Source organism: Moschus berezovskii, chromosome 17 (genome assembly GCF_049115385.1).
Source record: "Moschus berezovskii isolate FMDL1 chromosome 17, NW_MosBer_1.0, whole genome shotgun sequence".
Lineage (NCBI taxonomy): Eukaryota > Metazoa > Chordata > Mammalia > Artiodactyla > Moschidae > Moschus > Moschus berezovskii.
The window spans coordinates 4,621,568-4,635,285 of NC_142476.1; the positions used below are offsets into that span (position 1 = coordinate 4,621,568).

At 57.5% G+C, this 13,718-nt stretch overlaps 1 protein-coding gene across 4 annotated transcripts; it reads right to left on the bottom strand.

The window, feature by feature from the left end:
* Positions 1-1,306: 1,306 nt before the first annotated feature.
* REN (renin) lies at positions 1,307-12,279 on the bottom strand. 4 transcript variants are annotated; one of them, XM_088845002.1, is made up of 9 exons: positions 12,185-12,279; positions 7,688-7,838; positions 7,080-7,203; positions 6,441-6,559; positions 5,476-5,672; positions 3,147-3,266; positions 2,629-2,773; positions 2,252-2,350; positions 1,307-1,659 (listed from the first exon to the last, which is right to left on the bottom strand). In XM_088845002.1, exons 1-9 carry the CDS (start codon positions 12,262-12,264, stop codon positions 1,498-1,500), a joined length of 1,197 nt encoding a protein of 398 aa, XP_088701128.1. In that variant the 5' UTR covers positions 12,265-12,279; the 3' UTR covers positions 1,307-1,497. The 4 variants fall into 4 exon arrangements, with proteins under 4 accessions (XP_088701128.1, XP_088701126.1, XP_055274840.2 ...); XM_088845000.1 differs by lacking the exon at positions 12,185-12,279 and adding an exon at positions 7,998-8,159; XM_055418865.2 differs by lacking the exon at positions 12,185-12,279 and adding an exon at positions 7,933-8,159.
* Positions 12,280-13,718: the final 1,439 nt, after the last annotated feature.

The following is a 13,718-nucleotide window of genomic DNA, read 5'->3' on the forward strand; positions in this document are numbered from 1 at the left end:
TCCCTGGGATTCTCCAGGCAAGAACACTGGAGTGGGTTGCCATTTCCTTCTCCAATGTGTGAAAGTGAAAAGTGAAAGTGAAGTCGCTCAGTCGTGTCCGACCCTTAGCGATCCCACAGACTGCAGCCTACCAGGCTCCTCCATCCATGGGATTTTCTAGACAAGAGTACTGGAGTGGCTTGCCATTGCCTTCTCCGGAAATGGGGCTAGTGTGACATTTAATTCAATTTTATGTTTAATGTAAACAGCCCTATATGGCTGTCTTATGGAATAAGATAGAAGATGGATGGGGGGCGCGGCGCGCTACTTAAGGTCACAGAGCCCAGGATGTTGGGAAAGGACCCTGACTCCAAGCCTTCCTGCAGCGAGGAAATACAGCTAAGCAGGCAAGAAGACTCAGAGAATCATGCTCCTGGCTCTGCACAGGGATGTCACAGATGTGGGAATGCTGCCAGGGAGAGGTCCTGGGGTTCCATACAATCCCAACAGGCGGTAATTCTTGAGGTATGAGGTTTGCTGGGGCCTGGGTGAGCTCCTCAGTGCCTCTGTTCTTTCAGTCAAAGGAGGGGTGAGCAGCTGTCGTGAAGAGGGACAGCGTCAGTGGCTTCATTCAGGTGGACACGGTCTCTTATTCCCCAAGCTGCACGTCTCCCACAGACAGTCCAAGGCGTCAGCGTGGGAGCAGACCTCGGCCTGAGCCCCAGGCCTCGTGATACGGAAGAGCGCAGTGCATAGATCTGTGTGCTCGTGCACTGGGACAGTACCGGCGTGGCTGAAGCTCTGAATCTGTGGAGGTTCACATGTATGCGGGAAGGTGTCAGGCTCCCAAGGAGTCAGATGGGCAGCCTTCTAGTTGTGGTTTTTCACACGTCACTGAGCAACCCTGGCCAAATGCTGTCACTCTCTGAGGCTCAGTTTCTCCTCGTGTACAAAGGGAGTGTTAGGCAGACCTCTGGGGTTCTGTTTTTAGGTGTTAGTGCCTTAGATGGCATGTTAAATGGCTGCGTGGGGAGTCACGGAGCCTGAGCTAGCGGCTGACCTCCATGAGCCTGGAGCATCTTTCTGTCTACAGTCCACTGCCACGGCGTTAACTTTGGTTCTCCAGGGGCTGGCCCTCTGCAAACTTCCCACCCAGGGTGGTGTGAACAACTCCATCCGAACCCTGCCGACATTGCATGGGTGGCATCGGCCCTGCATGCAGGAACCTGTGCTTGTGAGTTTGTCATTCTGTCACGTTCCTGTCTGCACAAGATCACACACTGTACTTCCCCATTCCAAATCCTTGAGAACCCAGGTGCAGTGCGGTTGGGACCATGAAGTCTTTATTCTGTGGTCCTCAAAGAAGGGAAGAGCCAGTGCTGGGGGCAGGGCACACATCCGGGGGGAGCTCCAACCCCCCACCTCTCCCCCCAACCCCCGAGTGAGGGCGCGGGCAGGGGTTGGGGGTGGTCCCAGAGAGTGCTGTAGTTCTGGGCCAGGGCAGGGCAGCAGAGGGCCTCAGCGGGCCAGGGCAAAGCCGATGCGATTGTTACGCCGATCAAACTCCGTGTAGAACTTGCGGATGAAGGTGGCACCCAGGACCCAGACTGGTCCAGTGGGTGGTGGGATGTCCATACCATGGAGGGCCAGTGTGCACAGATCATCATTATTGTAGGGGTCCTGGCAGGAAGCAAAAGGGTTCCTCCACTGCCTGGCACGTAACCACGTTGCCAGACTCCTCAGCAGCATCTGCCCACCCGTGCCCCATCCGCACTGGGCCTCCATCACATCCTGGCCCTTTCAGCCATCATGGGTCACACCCCTCCTAGAGGCAGGCACTAAGCCGGATGCTGCTAACAATGCATCGGGCACAGCGGTGCCTTCAGGAGCTCACAGTCTGGCAGAACTTCTGGTCCTAGACAAGCTATTAACACCTCTAAATGTACTGAGTATAAAAAGCAGATAGCATTACTGGGGACCTTTGATCAGAATGGAGATCAGGAGATGAGCACAGTGATTTCCACATTTGGCTGCATGCTGCAATTACCTGGGGAGTTCTGTAAACACTGTTGCCCAGTTACCCCCAGAGGTATCAGTTGGTATGGGATGTGGCTTGTTACTGGGATTTTTAAAGCTCCCAGGTAACAGTAATGTGCAGCCGAGTTTGAGGACCGCTGGTCTCTCAGGTAATCTGTGCATAATGACATGTCTGTTTTTGAGGGCCCCTGTCCCCGCTTCCTCCCTGTCACCGAGGAGCAGACTGGAGCCTCACCTGTAACACATAGTCCATACTGGTGAGCGTGTAGGCTTTGCCTCCAAGGTGGAAGGAGATGTCGGGGAGTGTGGGCCTCTGGTTACAGTTCACGACATACTGGCAGCGGGCAGGGTCACAGGAGCCCCTTTGAGTGTGGGAGGTCCCCCAGGAGACGCAGCCCTGTGCTTGTGGCCTGGTCCCTCTGCCGGAGAGGGGTGGGCACAGCCCCCAGCTTCCCAAGCCCCCCTCCCAGGGCCCAGGCCACATGTGGAAGAGTGTGAGAGGCAGGAGAGGAAGGCCGGAAACAGACCCTTTGGAACCAAAGCATCCTGGGGTGATCTGGGGGCCTGGGCCGGGTGGTTCTCCCTCCTCCCCAGTGCCCCCCAGCTCCTTACTTCATCCGTGCTCAGCTCCTTGGCCCCCAAGGCCTCCACGAGCAGTCTCAGGGAGCTGGTGGGGCCCGAGATGTAAGATGCACCAGTATCCACTACAACCATGCAGCCCTCCTCACAGAGCAAGGCGGTCGACCTCACAGACACCCTGGGGGAGGCCACAGCGTCAATCAGACAGCTGGACAGAAGGCTGAGGGGCAGCACCAAGCTGCACAGCTTTCCTGAGTGTGGGCAGGTGATCGGAGGCCATGCTGGAGGTCCCGTGACGCGGTGAGGGATGCATGACGTGAGCTGGAAGAGGAGGTGCTGCCCACCCCAGCACACGGCTTAGGGACCCTCAGCCTCTTCTCGTCGCCCCCTCCCCATGACCCATCATCTCCGTGTCCCCTCCCCGGACCAAGCAGGCAGAGAGCAAGGGCTGAACTCGGAGAGAGGGCGGGATGGGAGCCTGGCCCGCTTGCAGGCCCACCCCCAGCAGCAGCAGCAGCACTTTCAGAGGGAAGAAGGTTGAGGCTCCTGACCCTTTCATTCTGATCTGCCAGGAGCCAGGCTTGCTGATGCTCACATAGTGGAAATTCTCTTGGTAATACTGGGGGTCGCTGCCTCCCAGCACGATCTCACCCCCTAGCAAGTGGGAATTCCTAAAGGGAAGATCAGAGTAGTGTGGACACCCATAGCCTCCAGGACTCAGTAACCCCAGCAACCAGGGAGGCTGGGCCCAGGCTCAGCGTCGGCAGAGGCAGCAGGGACGGGCAGCAAGGCCGGGGCGCGGCGTGGAGGCCACTTCTCCACCTCTACCCATCCCCAAAGCTCAGTCAGGGAGTTCCAGGGTCATCCAGAAGCACCCAGTAAAGCCTCCCCAGGGAGGTCACAGAGGAGAAGCAGACACGGGACAGGGCAGAATGCGTGCAAGACGCAGATTGTCCCCACCTCACTGGGGCCTGAGGTGGTGGGCAGGGGTGTGAGGAGGGCAAGGGTGGGTGGGGAGCTTGGTCATCAGTGGCGCCTGGCCCGCTGCAGTGAGTTTGGGGCAGGTGGCGTGTGTGATTCTGGGCCAGGGGCTCTGGAGGGTCAGGGCCACGTGGGGGCTTTTCATCTCCTTACTTGGAATCTCTGCGGAGAAAAAGACAGCAGAAAGGAAGTTTTTGTTTCAGGTGAGCCCACCAGCCCGTTGTTTGGCAGGGTGGTGTTACACACTCTTTTTACACTACAGGGTCACTACAGGCAGTGGGGTCACCAGGAGGTAAGTCGCTGAAGTCACCCTGGCAGTGAGTGGGGGACTGGAGCCAGGGCCTCTGGTGCTCCGTCTGAAGCTGATGCCCCTTGCTTTGCTCTTCTCCAGATCGCATGATGCTGCCCACAGGTCAGGGTCTACCTTAGGGGTGGTTATCTGTGTGTGTGTGTGTGTGTGTCTGAGAGAGAGATGGGGTTTTCCAGCACTCTTAGTAGGAGGCAACTGTGTGTGCATGTGGAAGCACGTAGGTCACACATGTTATTGGTTCAAGTGCATTAATTGTGTCATTATAAATCCAGTACATGAGCACCTGTGCTAGACAAGCTCCCCTTACCTCGCTCCCAACACTTCACGATCTCCCTGGACATTTCCTTCTCATCTCAGAGTAAAGGAATAGGCAAGGCCTCTCCTGAACAAGGCTTCTTTGCTGGGATTCCCCTCCATCCCGTGGCCTCTCGGCTCCTACCCTCAAATGTCTCCTCTTTCCCCGCCTTTTCAGCCTCTCACCTTCTGCTGGCTGCTTCTCCCACCTGCAGGCCTGCTCGGGCATCCTCCAGCATTTACAGACACCTGCATGTCTCTCCCTGCTTCTCTGCGCAGCTGTGTCTGCATCCCTCCCTGGGCAGACTTCTCAGGGCGGGCCTTTCCCTCCCTGGCAGCTGCACCTGCCTCTGCACTGCCTGTCGGCCGCCCTTGCCCAGCCTCTGAAGCAGCCCTTCCCAAGACTGCCCCGCCTGCCAGTTGGTGGCCTTTTCTCAGTCACTCTCTTTCTCTCGCCAAACCAGACACTCCTTTCTGTTTTATCTTCGCGATGTTTCTGGGCGCTGACCTTCCCCTCTGTCCTTCTTGCCACTGGCCTGCAGTTCTCACACCCATGACCCCTTGTCTCCAGCTCGTACCCAGCAGCTCAGGACAGATCACAGCTCTGCTCCACAGCTGGTGGTAGCTTCCCCAAACCTGGCTGTGCTGCACATAAGTTTGGCCTGGAGTTGAAAGCACAGGGTTTCAACCTCATGTCTCCTGTTTTGCTCACCATATTGTAATGTTTCTTGTCTTCCCTGCTGGACTGAAAGGTCTGTGAGGGCTGGAACTCTGTCTTGTACACTGTGTTCATGGCTGGACTCCTAGAGCCTTGCACAGTGCTTGTCATATTGGTGTCCAGTGTTTGTGGAGCCAGGGGCTGAGCAGATAAGTGAAGGGACTAATGAATGAAGTCAGCAGTCCTCCTGAGAGGAGCCAGGCCCTCACAGGGAGGCCCAGTGGTCACGACGATGCCTCACTTCCCATCACCCACACTCTGCGTTCTTCTCTTGCTCTAGAGCAGTGCTGAACTAAACTGTAAGTAAAAGACTTGTTTGCCAAGATGGAAATGTGCTGTACTTGTATAGTCCAGTGTGGTAACCAGGAGTCACTGCAGTTACTGAGCACTAGAAAGGTACAGCGTGACTAAGGATTTGAATGCCTGATTTTATTTCCTTTTCATTTAAGCGTTGACTTCCATGTTGGATTGTCTACGTCTGGATATGGAGTGAGCACTACCTGATCCTGGCTCGGACCACCGCCTCTTCCCCCGCTCTGCCCCGTCCCTGCCCACCCCGCCCCGGGGCCCGGCCCACCTGCTGTAGTAGACGGAGAAGACGTCCTCCTTCAGCACCTGCCGGGCGAGGATGTGGTCAAAGACGGGTGTGACGCCGCCGACGGCCTGGGCGGGGAAGCCCATGCCCAGCACGCCGTCAAATTTGGCCAGCATGAAGGGCATCAGGGGCAGCTCCGTGACCTCTCCAAAGGTCTGTGTGACCGTGATCCCACCCACCTGTAGGAGGAGAGAGCACCAGGGGAGACCGAGCCCGCGGCCCTTCCCCTGGCCAGAGTCCCGTCCAGGCCTCCTCACGAAGGGCCGCAGGGCCCCAGGGCGTGACCGCTTCATCAACGCTCCTAACACAGCCCTCCTAACACACATCAGAGCTGGGGGGTCCAGAGGGACTAGGAGGGGCAGCACCACAGTCAGACCTGCCCTTCACGCTCCTTTTCCCCTATTTCATGGGCTTACCCTGATTTCCTCCCAGTTCCATGGGCACCCCTATCCTAGAGCAGTGAATGGAGAATCCTAGAGATGGAGGCGGGTCAGACACAGACCAAGTGACAGTGAGAACCAGGACTGACCCTAATTCCCAACTCTAAATTCAGCTGCGACCTTACAGCCTGTGCCTAACTCCAAAAGTGATCCTGACCATAAGGCTGACAGTACCCTTGACCCTGACCCTGACTTGGGATTTCAGTCTAGGGTCTGGTTAAGAGCTCAGTCAGAGCCGGATGACCCCAAGCAGGTTCCTCGATTGGAGGCTGGGCTCAGAACAAGCTCCACGAATGCCGTAGCTGCAGAGGCCCTCACAGATCACTCGGGTAGTGTCCAGAATTCAGCTCTGCTCTGCCCCAGGTGCTTGCAGCTCCAGGGAGCAGTAGCAGAGAAGAGTGCTCCTCCAAGGTGGGCTGGGCTGCACCATCCCCAGCCGCAGGCACTAGGGTAGCAGAGGAGGTCTGGGGACAAGGAGGGCGGATGACCTGAGACAGCCTTACTTACAGTCACCAGGTCCTGACTCAGGAAACCTTTGACCTTCCCGGATCCATAGTGGATGGTGAACTCCGTCCCATTCTCCACATAGCTGGAGGATTCCAGGGAGTCGTAGAGGCTGTGAATCTCTGGCGGGGAGACATAGGCTCAGGGCTGAGAAGCCCAGGGAAGGGGTTGGAGGCAGGCGCTGGGTGGGGCCCGTGAGTTGAGGCCTGAGTGCAAAGACGGGGGTGGCCCTGAGCTGGGAGGCTTGAAAAATGTGGTTAATCAGTCAAGGACTGTATTTCTTGGGCCCCTGTAGTGTGCTCACGTCTCTGAGAATTTTGTCTCAGATGAAGAACCTTGAAGTAATTAATTGTTAATCCTGGGATGGTGAGAGGACTGGTCCCGGAAGCACTCAATGGTTCCCTCAGGTTAAGGAGGACAGAACCGGCGCTCTGAATGCGTCTGAGAATTCAGTCCTTCTGGAGCCTACTTTTTACTCGGTGGTCATGTCAGAACAGTGGGAGACATTCTCTTCTCTCCTCTCAGGGGCAGGGGGCGCAGAGGCAGACAGGAGGAAGCTCAGGGGGCAGCAGGGGGTCCTGATCTGGGCCTGAGGCCTGACAGGGGAGCGGCGTGGGGAGGCACCCGGGCCCCTGGTCTCACCACAGGCCGTGTAGAGGGGGCTGCACTTGGTGGACGGCACCCAGAGGTTGGCGGAGCCTGTGTCAAAGATGACTTTGAAGGTCTGCGGTGGGGTGCCGATGCCGATCTCACCATAGTACTGGGTCTGCAGGGCGAAGGAGAGAGGTGGCCTGAGGGGCTTGGGGAGCCTTGGGGTCTTGCCTGATGTGCTCTTTGGAACTTGGGGTGAGATGAGGCAGACCATGTAGCCTCTCTGGGCTTCCATTTTCAGCAGGGATAGAGTCAGAGGCTTGGCAGTGTGTCATGACCTGCCAGGAAGTGGGAGGTTCAGTAAGACCAGAGGGCAAATTAAGCGTACTGCCGGTGAAGCAGGGAGGTGCCCCACGCCCCACGGAAGCCCTGCTGCTTCGCTGAGCCCCTGCCCCCCCCCACCTGTACTTGGGGGCCCAGGGCCTGGATTCCTGAGTTCCAAACCTGACCCCACCTCTGGGCTCCTTCTGGTCCTCTGTGCCTCAGTTTTTCCAGCTGTGAAATGGGAATTTTGTGAGGTGCTCAGAAAGGGCCAAAATCGCCTTAGGTCCAAGAGAAGGAGCGAGTGAAGCAGGCAAGGGACCGAGCTGGGCACTCACGTCCAGGTAGTTGGTGAGGACCACAGGGGAGGTGCGGTTGCCAAAGGAGAGCGTCTTGGTGAGCTGGCTCCACTCAGCACCCAGCCGGGCCATGTCCACGCCTCGCTCCTTCAGGCTTTCCCGGACTGAGGGCATCTTCTTGAGGAAGATCCTGGCCCATGATGGAGGAAGAAAAAGTAGAAGAGCTGTGTCCCCTCCCACAGTAATGGCAGAGTTCTAGAAGCTTCTAAGAAAACCACACCAACCTTAGCCTAGGCACCTGGGGATCACTCCTGAGCCCTCGAGTCTCTGGAGGAGACCCCGTGGTTACCTGCGCTGGCATTCAGTGATCCTCAACCAGCTCTCTCCTGTTTAAATTTGCTCATCGTTTTAGGTTCATTGTTCGTTCATTCACTCCTCAGCCACAGGCTGGGCCTACTCTGTGCCTGCGCCATGCTGGGTGCGAGAGATACAAAGATCATCACCGCCTTCGAGGGGCGGGAAGACGGAGGAGGAGACAGCACTGACGTCCCCTCAGGAGGTGAGGGCTGGGCGTGCCGGCTCACGGCTGGATGGGCGAGGCAGTGCCGCGCGGGGCCTGCAGGCGGCAGCACATGCGCACGCGGCCGGGGCGGGGGCTGCAGGAAGCCGCAGGCAGCACCCCGCCAGGGCCCTGGGGCTGGACTGGGCGGGTGGGGGAAGGCAGGCGTCTCCAGAGTGCCTGTGCAGCCTGCCCTCGGGAAGAAGCGCCTTCCTGAGCCTAGGTCCCAGGCCCTCCGCTTCTTGCTCTGACGCTTTCCTGTCACCTTCGGGAGGCAGAGTTAAAGAGAACCGGGAAACTCACGCCGCCCTGAGCTGCCACCGTGCGGGCGCGCAGCACTGTGCAGGCCACCCTCACCGTGTGACCGCGTCCCCATCCTGCAGGCTGGCTGTCCTCACTCTGGGGTGAGGGATGAGGTGACTCAGGAGTCGGTGCAGCAGGGTTCGAGGTGCCCTGACTGGCCAGTCTCCCAGAGGGGTCCCCGGACTCCAAGGTGAAGGCTGTGTGCCACAGGCTGAGCCGCTGCTGGGGGTCCCCGGCTTGCAGCCCACAGTCTGGAGGGGCCCTGTTTCTTCCTCTGTACTTGCCCCAGCCTTTCCTTCTCGGGCCTCATGCATTTTGCCCACAAACGTGAATGCAACTTTCATGCTTGTTGGTGTTAATATTTTAACAGAAATGACTTGCCATATTCATAACATGGTCTGTTCTTCCACAAAGTATTTTCACGACTATGATCTTTTTGATTCGCAGCCATCACCTGCGGTGAGTAACTTTACTATTCTCATTTTACAGACGGGAAAATGGAGGAACAGAGAAGGCTAGACCCCAGAGAGGGCTCCCTTTACCCTCTCCTTTTAGGGAATCCCTTCCTTCTCCCCTTTCCCTCCCCCTGCCCACACCAGCACTTTCCAGCCCCCACCTCCTGTTCCCACACTGGCCTCCCCTTTGCCTGGGCGCCTGCCCGTTCTCCCCGGGTGTCCGTAACCAGCGCTGCACAGCCTGGTGCCGTCTGTGATGAGGGCATAGTGGTCATGGGGATGTGCTCGAATCCCCGCCTACCTGCCTGATTCTGAGCAACTTACCTGACCTCCTCTGGGTTTCTGTAACAATGGACTTAATGGTAGTACCTCCCACCAAGAGTGAGCACTTTGCTGACTGAGTTGCCCAGTGCTCAGTACATGTTGCAAAAGGCGTCTGTGTGTAAAAGGCAATGACAGCACCTTGAGAATGGGATCTGCCATTCAGAGCACCAAAGAGCCTTGCATGGGGACATTGAGGCTCATGTCAGTTAGCAAAACTCCTCTAAGTACGTTTGGAAAGCCTGACTCCCTCTTCACCCTGGTCCAATTTCATTCTTCTTCTCATTCTGAAGAGATGAGGGAGAACGCTTTTTTCCTTTCCCTCCCTTTATCCTGGGGGTGGGGGCCACGCTCAGGTACACGCTGCCACTGGGAAGCTCCCCATCTTGCACACCACGCCCCCAGCCCAGCAGCTACTCTCCCTGGAGCAGAGGAAAGAGGCTTTGGAAACACATGGCGCAGTGTGTGCCCAGGCTGAGCCTCCTACATCGGACCTCCCTGAACCTCAGTGTCCCCAGCTATAAAATGGGACTGTTGGGAGGATTATTTTTAGCTGAGACACAGGAAACAATCCTATTAAATCCTCAGCATTTTACAGGCCTAGCAACTACCACTGTTATGAAAGCCTGCCCCTTAACTTCAGGTCTTCTGGTCGCATGTGCTTCCCCAGCGTGAAACCCTTTCTCTAGGAGGCCCTCTCCCACCTGCCTCCCCGCTCTTGCAACCTTGAAGAACTGCTTGTTCCCTCATGGAGGAAAGTGAAACTGAAAGCCACTCAGCAGTGTCTGACTCTTTGCGACTCCATGGACTGTCCATGGAATTCTCCAGGCCAGAATACTGGAGTGGGTAGCCTTTCCCTTCTCCAGGGGATCTTCCCAACCCAGGGATCGAACCCAGTCTCCCATATTGCAGGTGGATTCTTTACCAGCTGAGCCGTCAGGGTTCCCTCAGGGCCTGTCACCAAACATGGATGTTGGGTCTTTATCCTCCTCCTTTGGGCTGCCTTAAACCTTTCTTTGAATATTTGTGATAATCCCCCCGGAGATGGTAACAACTGGGTTTTTACAACATGCCTGCGCCAAGCTGAGGCATTTACAGGCAGTATCTCATTCACTCTTCAAAGCAGCTCTATAAAATAGGTCTTTTATTGTTTTAAAAATGGTAAGCTGGAACTTCCATGGTGGTCCAGTGGCCAAGACTCCATCTCCCAATGCCGGGGGCCTGGGTTCAATCCCCGGTCAGGGAAGTAGACCCCATGTGCTGCAACTAAGAGTTCTCATGCCACATCTAAAAGATCCTGCCTGCTGCCATGAAGATCTAAGCAGGCAGTGTAGCCAAATAAATGAATATTGAAAAATAAAAGGGGCAAACCTGGACCTGGCCAGGTTCAGGGCCTTGCCCATGGTTCCAGAGTTAGTTGGCACTGCTAATGGAACAGAATTTAAACCAGGACTATTCGGCTCTGGAAGCCTTGCATTTAACCACTACATTGCCCTCCTTCCCTGTAGAGTTAACAATGCCACACCCTTCTTAGTAATCAGTGTGTGAGCTCCCGAGGGGCAGAGAACATGTCTCAGTCATCTCCGAGTCCCCCCAGAGCGCCTAGCATGGTGATCTGTGCAGGAACTGAAAACACTGGGCCAGGATCAAAAGGCCCAGCTAGTGCCTCTGCTGGCTGTGTGACATCGGGCAAGTCACCTGACCTCTCTGAATGGGGCGAAACTCTCCCTGCCTGGCTGCTTGTGAGGACGGGGTGGTATCACTTGTTTGAACCCCACCCAACCCGTGTCAGGAAAGTGAGGCTCCCTCCTCCCCGCCCTTTCTCCCAATTACCGTCTGAAGGTGGCAGTGTCCGCAGGGAGGCTGAAGGCGCAGGAGCCCCAGAGCACCAGCAGGAGTCCCCAGAGAGGCATCTTGCCGCACGGGTCCACACTTGGCCTGGGTGCCCAGCTCACTCTGGGGTTCCCTGAAGCACCCTCCCCTTTTATAAATGCACACTCGGGATGGCTGCGATTCTGCTCTGCCCTGATTTATTACCGCGGGGCATGGCGGGGCGGCCGGTAATAAATCCCTCAGCGGGACTGAGCTAAGTGGGTGAAGGGTGACCAGGTTTCTGACGGGCGCAGGAGGGCTAGAAGAAGGATGGCTGTGGGAAAGCAAGGCTGCACCCAGTGACGCCAGTAGCCCTGTCTCGGCCTGACCCTGTGACCCCTCAGGGAAGACTGAGGCCGATGAGAAACAGCACCGCTGGGAACCAGGACACGGCTGGGACAAGCACAGGACCCCGGTTTCCAGCGCCCAAGCTCGTCTCCCCGATCCCTTGCCTCTGGTTAACCTTGGGTGTGCCCCTGACTGGCGTCTCCCAGGCTGCGTCTCAGTGTTACCATCTGGAACATGGGTGATCCCTCCAGCTCGTTCCCTGACAGAGCCAGATCCAGGGAGCCCCGACGCGGCCTCCCCCGAGGTCTGTTAGCGGCAGGTGTTTATGGGAAAGTGCAGCACAGACCTCCTCTGGAAGTAAGGAGCTGGGGGCAGGGGACGTGGTTCCATCTTCAGATGACCTGTGTTGGTGGAAGAGAAGGGAAGCCCCGGGGCTGGGGGAGGCTGCTTTCTGCCAAAGAGCGAGGTGGAGCAGCTGGTCTTCCCACCCCTCTCCCTCTCTCTGCTTCTCCCTGAGTCCTCTCTGCAGCGTGTCTGCCTCCTTCCCTTTCCCTTATGGCTTACCAGCAGTCTGGAGCTGCTCACCACACGTCCACCTGGCCCCTGAATCCCAGGGTGGATGCTGCTTACGCAGCCTAGGATCTCCTTTCCTGGCTCCTCCCTGCTCACTCTTTGGGGCCCACTTCCAGGATCTCTGTCTCCTCCAGGAAGCAGGTGTGGATTCAGCCTGGAATTGACTGTCTCTGCTGGGGCTCCCACGGTGCAGACACATGCCTTCTGTGAAAGCACAGGCCTCGGCTGTCCTCTCTCGGAATCATTTAGATGTGCGTGCCTCTGCCTCTAGCCCAGAGTGGGGCTCACCACTCATCAAATGATCGCCCAGTGAGCCGTGATGGGCAGGGCAAGGGGCCTGGCTTCCAGTTCTGACTGTACCCCGACTTGCTGCGTGATGTGGGGGCGTCCGCCCCTCTCTGGGCCGTAGGTCCCCAGGCGGTGTGAGGAAGCAGACGCTGGGTGCCCCCAGGGTGCCCGCCCGTGTGGACGCGCTAGCAGCCGAGTCCTGGGTCTTCAGCCTGCTGCTCTCAGCACCCATGGGCGGAAGGAACTCAACCAGCGGAGCCGAACTCTGCTGCCAGTGTGCAGGCTACTTAATGCGTCGGGATCTCTGAAGTTATAACACCCTTGCCGAGGGATGGGAGAAGCTGCTGCTTCTTGGTACAAACTCTCAGTGGAGAGTTGTCAAGCGTTGTGGTTGGCACTGGGGGAAGCATCTGAGGGCCTGGGAGGACCTTTTGGTGGGAGCTCTGTCTTGTCAGACTGAATGAATATTTACTCAACACCCCTGTAGATCTCAGTGCTCTCCCATTCGTCAGCAGGTGTCGTGAGCGTTTCTTATGTGTCAGACACTTGTCCAGATGTGAGGGTTACACAGCTGACAGAAGCACTGTTCTTTCTCCGCAGCCCCGTAAGGGGGGGCCCCTCAGCCCCCCTGCTCAGACAGGAGGCCAAAGCTTCAGAGGACTCAGGGAAGGCCAAGCCAAGCGGTGTGCCTGGGACTCCCGGCTCCTCTCTGGGGCTGCGTGACCAACCGAGCCCACGGGATGCAAAGGAGAGGGTGCCGGGCTGGGACTGAGTCTGCCGGCCCGCAGAGCTCTCTGTGGGTAGACAGCTCTCCAGAGCCGCGGCCTTGCTGCAGTGTGGACGCCCGGCACAGCGGGGCCCTTTGCCGTTCCTAGGTCCAGATTCTGGACTCTTCCATGGCAAAGGCTAGGGCCGGGGGTCCCCCCATCCGGTCCAGCCCTCTGTGGCCCCAGGCGCTCTCCAGCCAGAAACACCCTTCCCACCCACCTCCCTGTGTCCAGCCAGTGTGTGCAGCTCGCGTGAGTGCTGGCCCTGTGCAGCAGTGTGAATAGAAGAGGGAGTGACCTCCAGGAGAGACACACATTTGTCAGACTGTAGACCAGAGTCGCAGGCACCAGAGGGGAGGCAGGGAGCCAGCTTCTGAGGGATGATGCGGCCCAGACGCCATTGGCTCTAGCTTCTCCCACGACCCCAGCCGAGCTGGGAGTGGCAGCCGTTTCTCGCTCTTTCTCACCAGCTCCTCTCAACCCACCCGCCCCACCCTTGTGGGACCCAGATCCTGAGACCAGAGATCGGGTACCACATCCCAGCGAGACTGTGGCCCGGAGTCAGAACCAGCAGGAATCCTGGAATCAAGACCTGGAGGTCCACAGAGGGCTCTGCAGAAGCTTGACTGGGAGCAAGAGGCTTC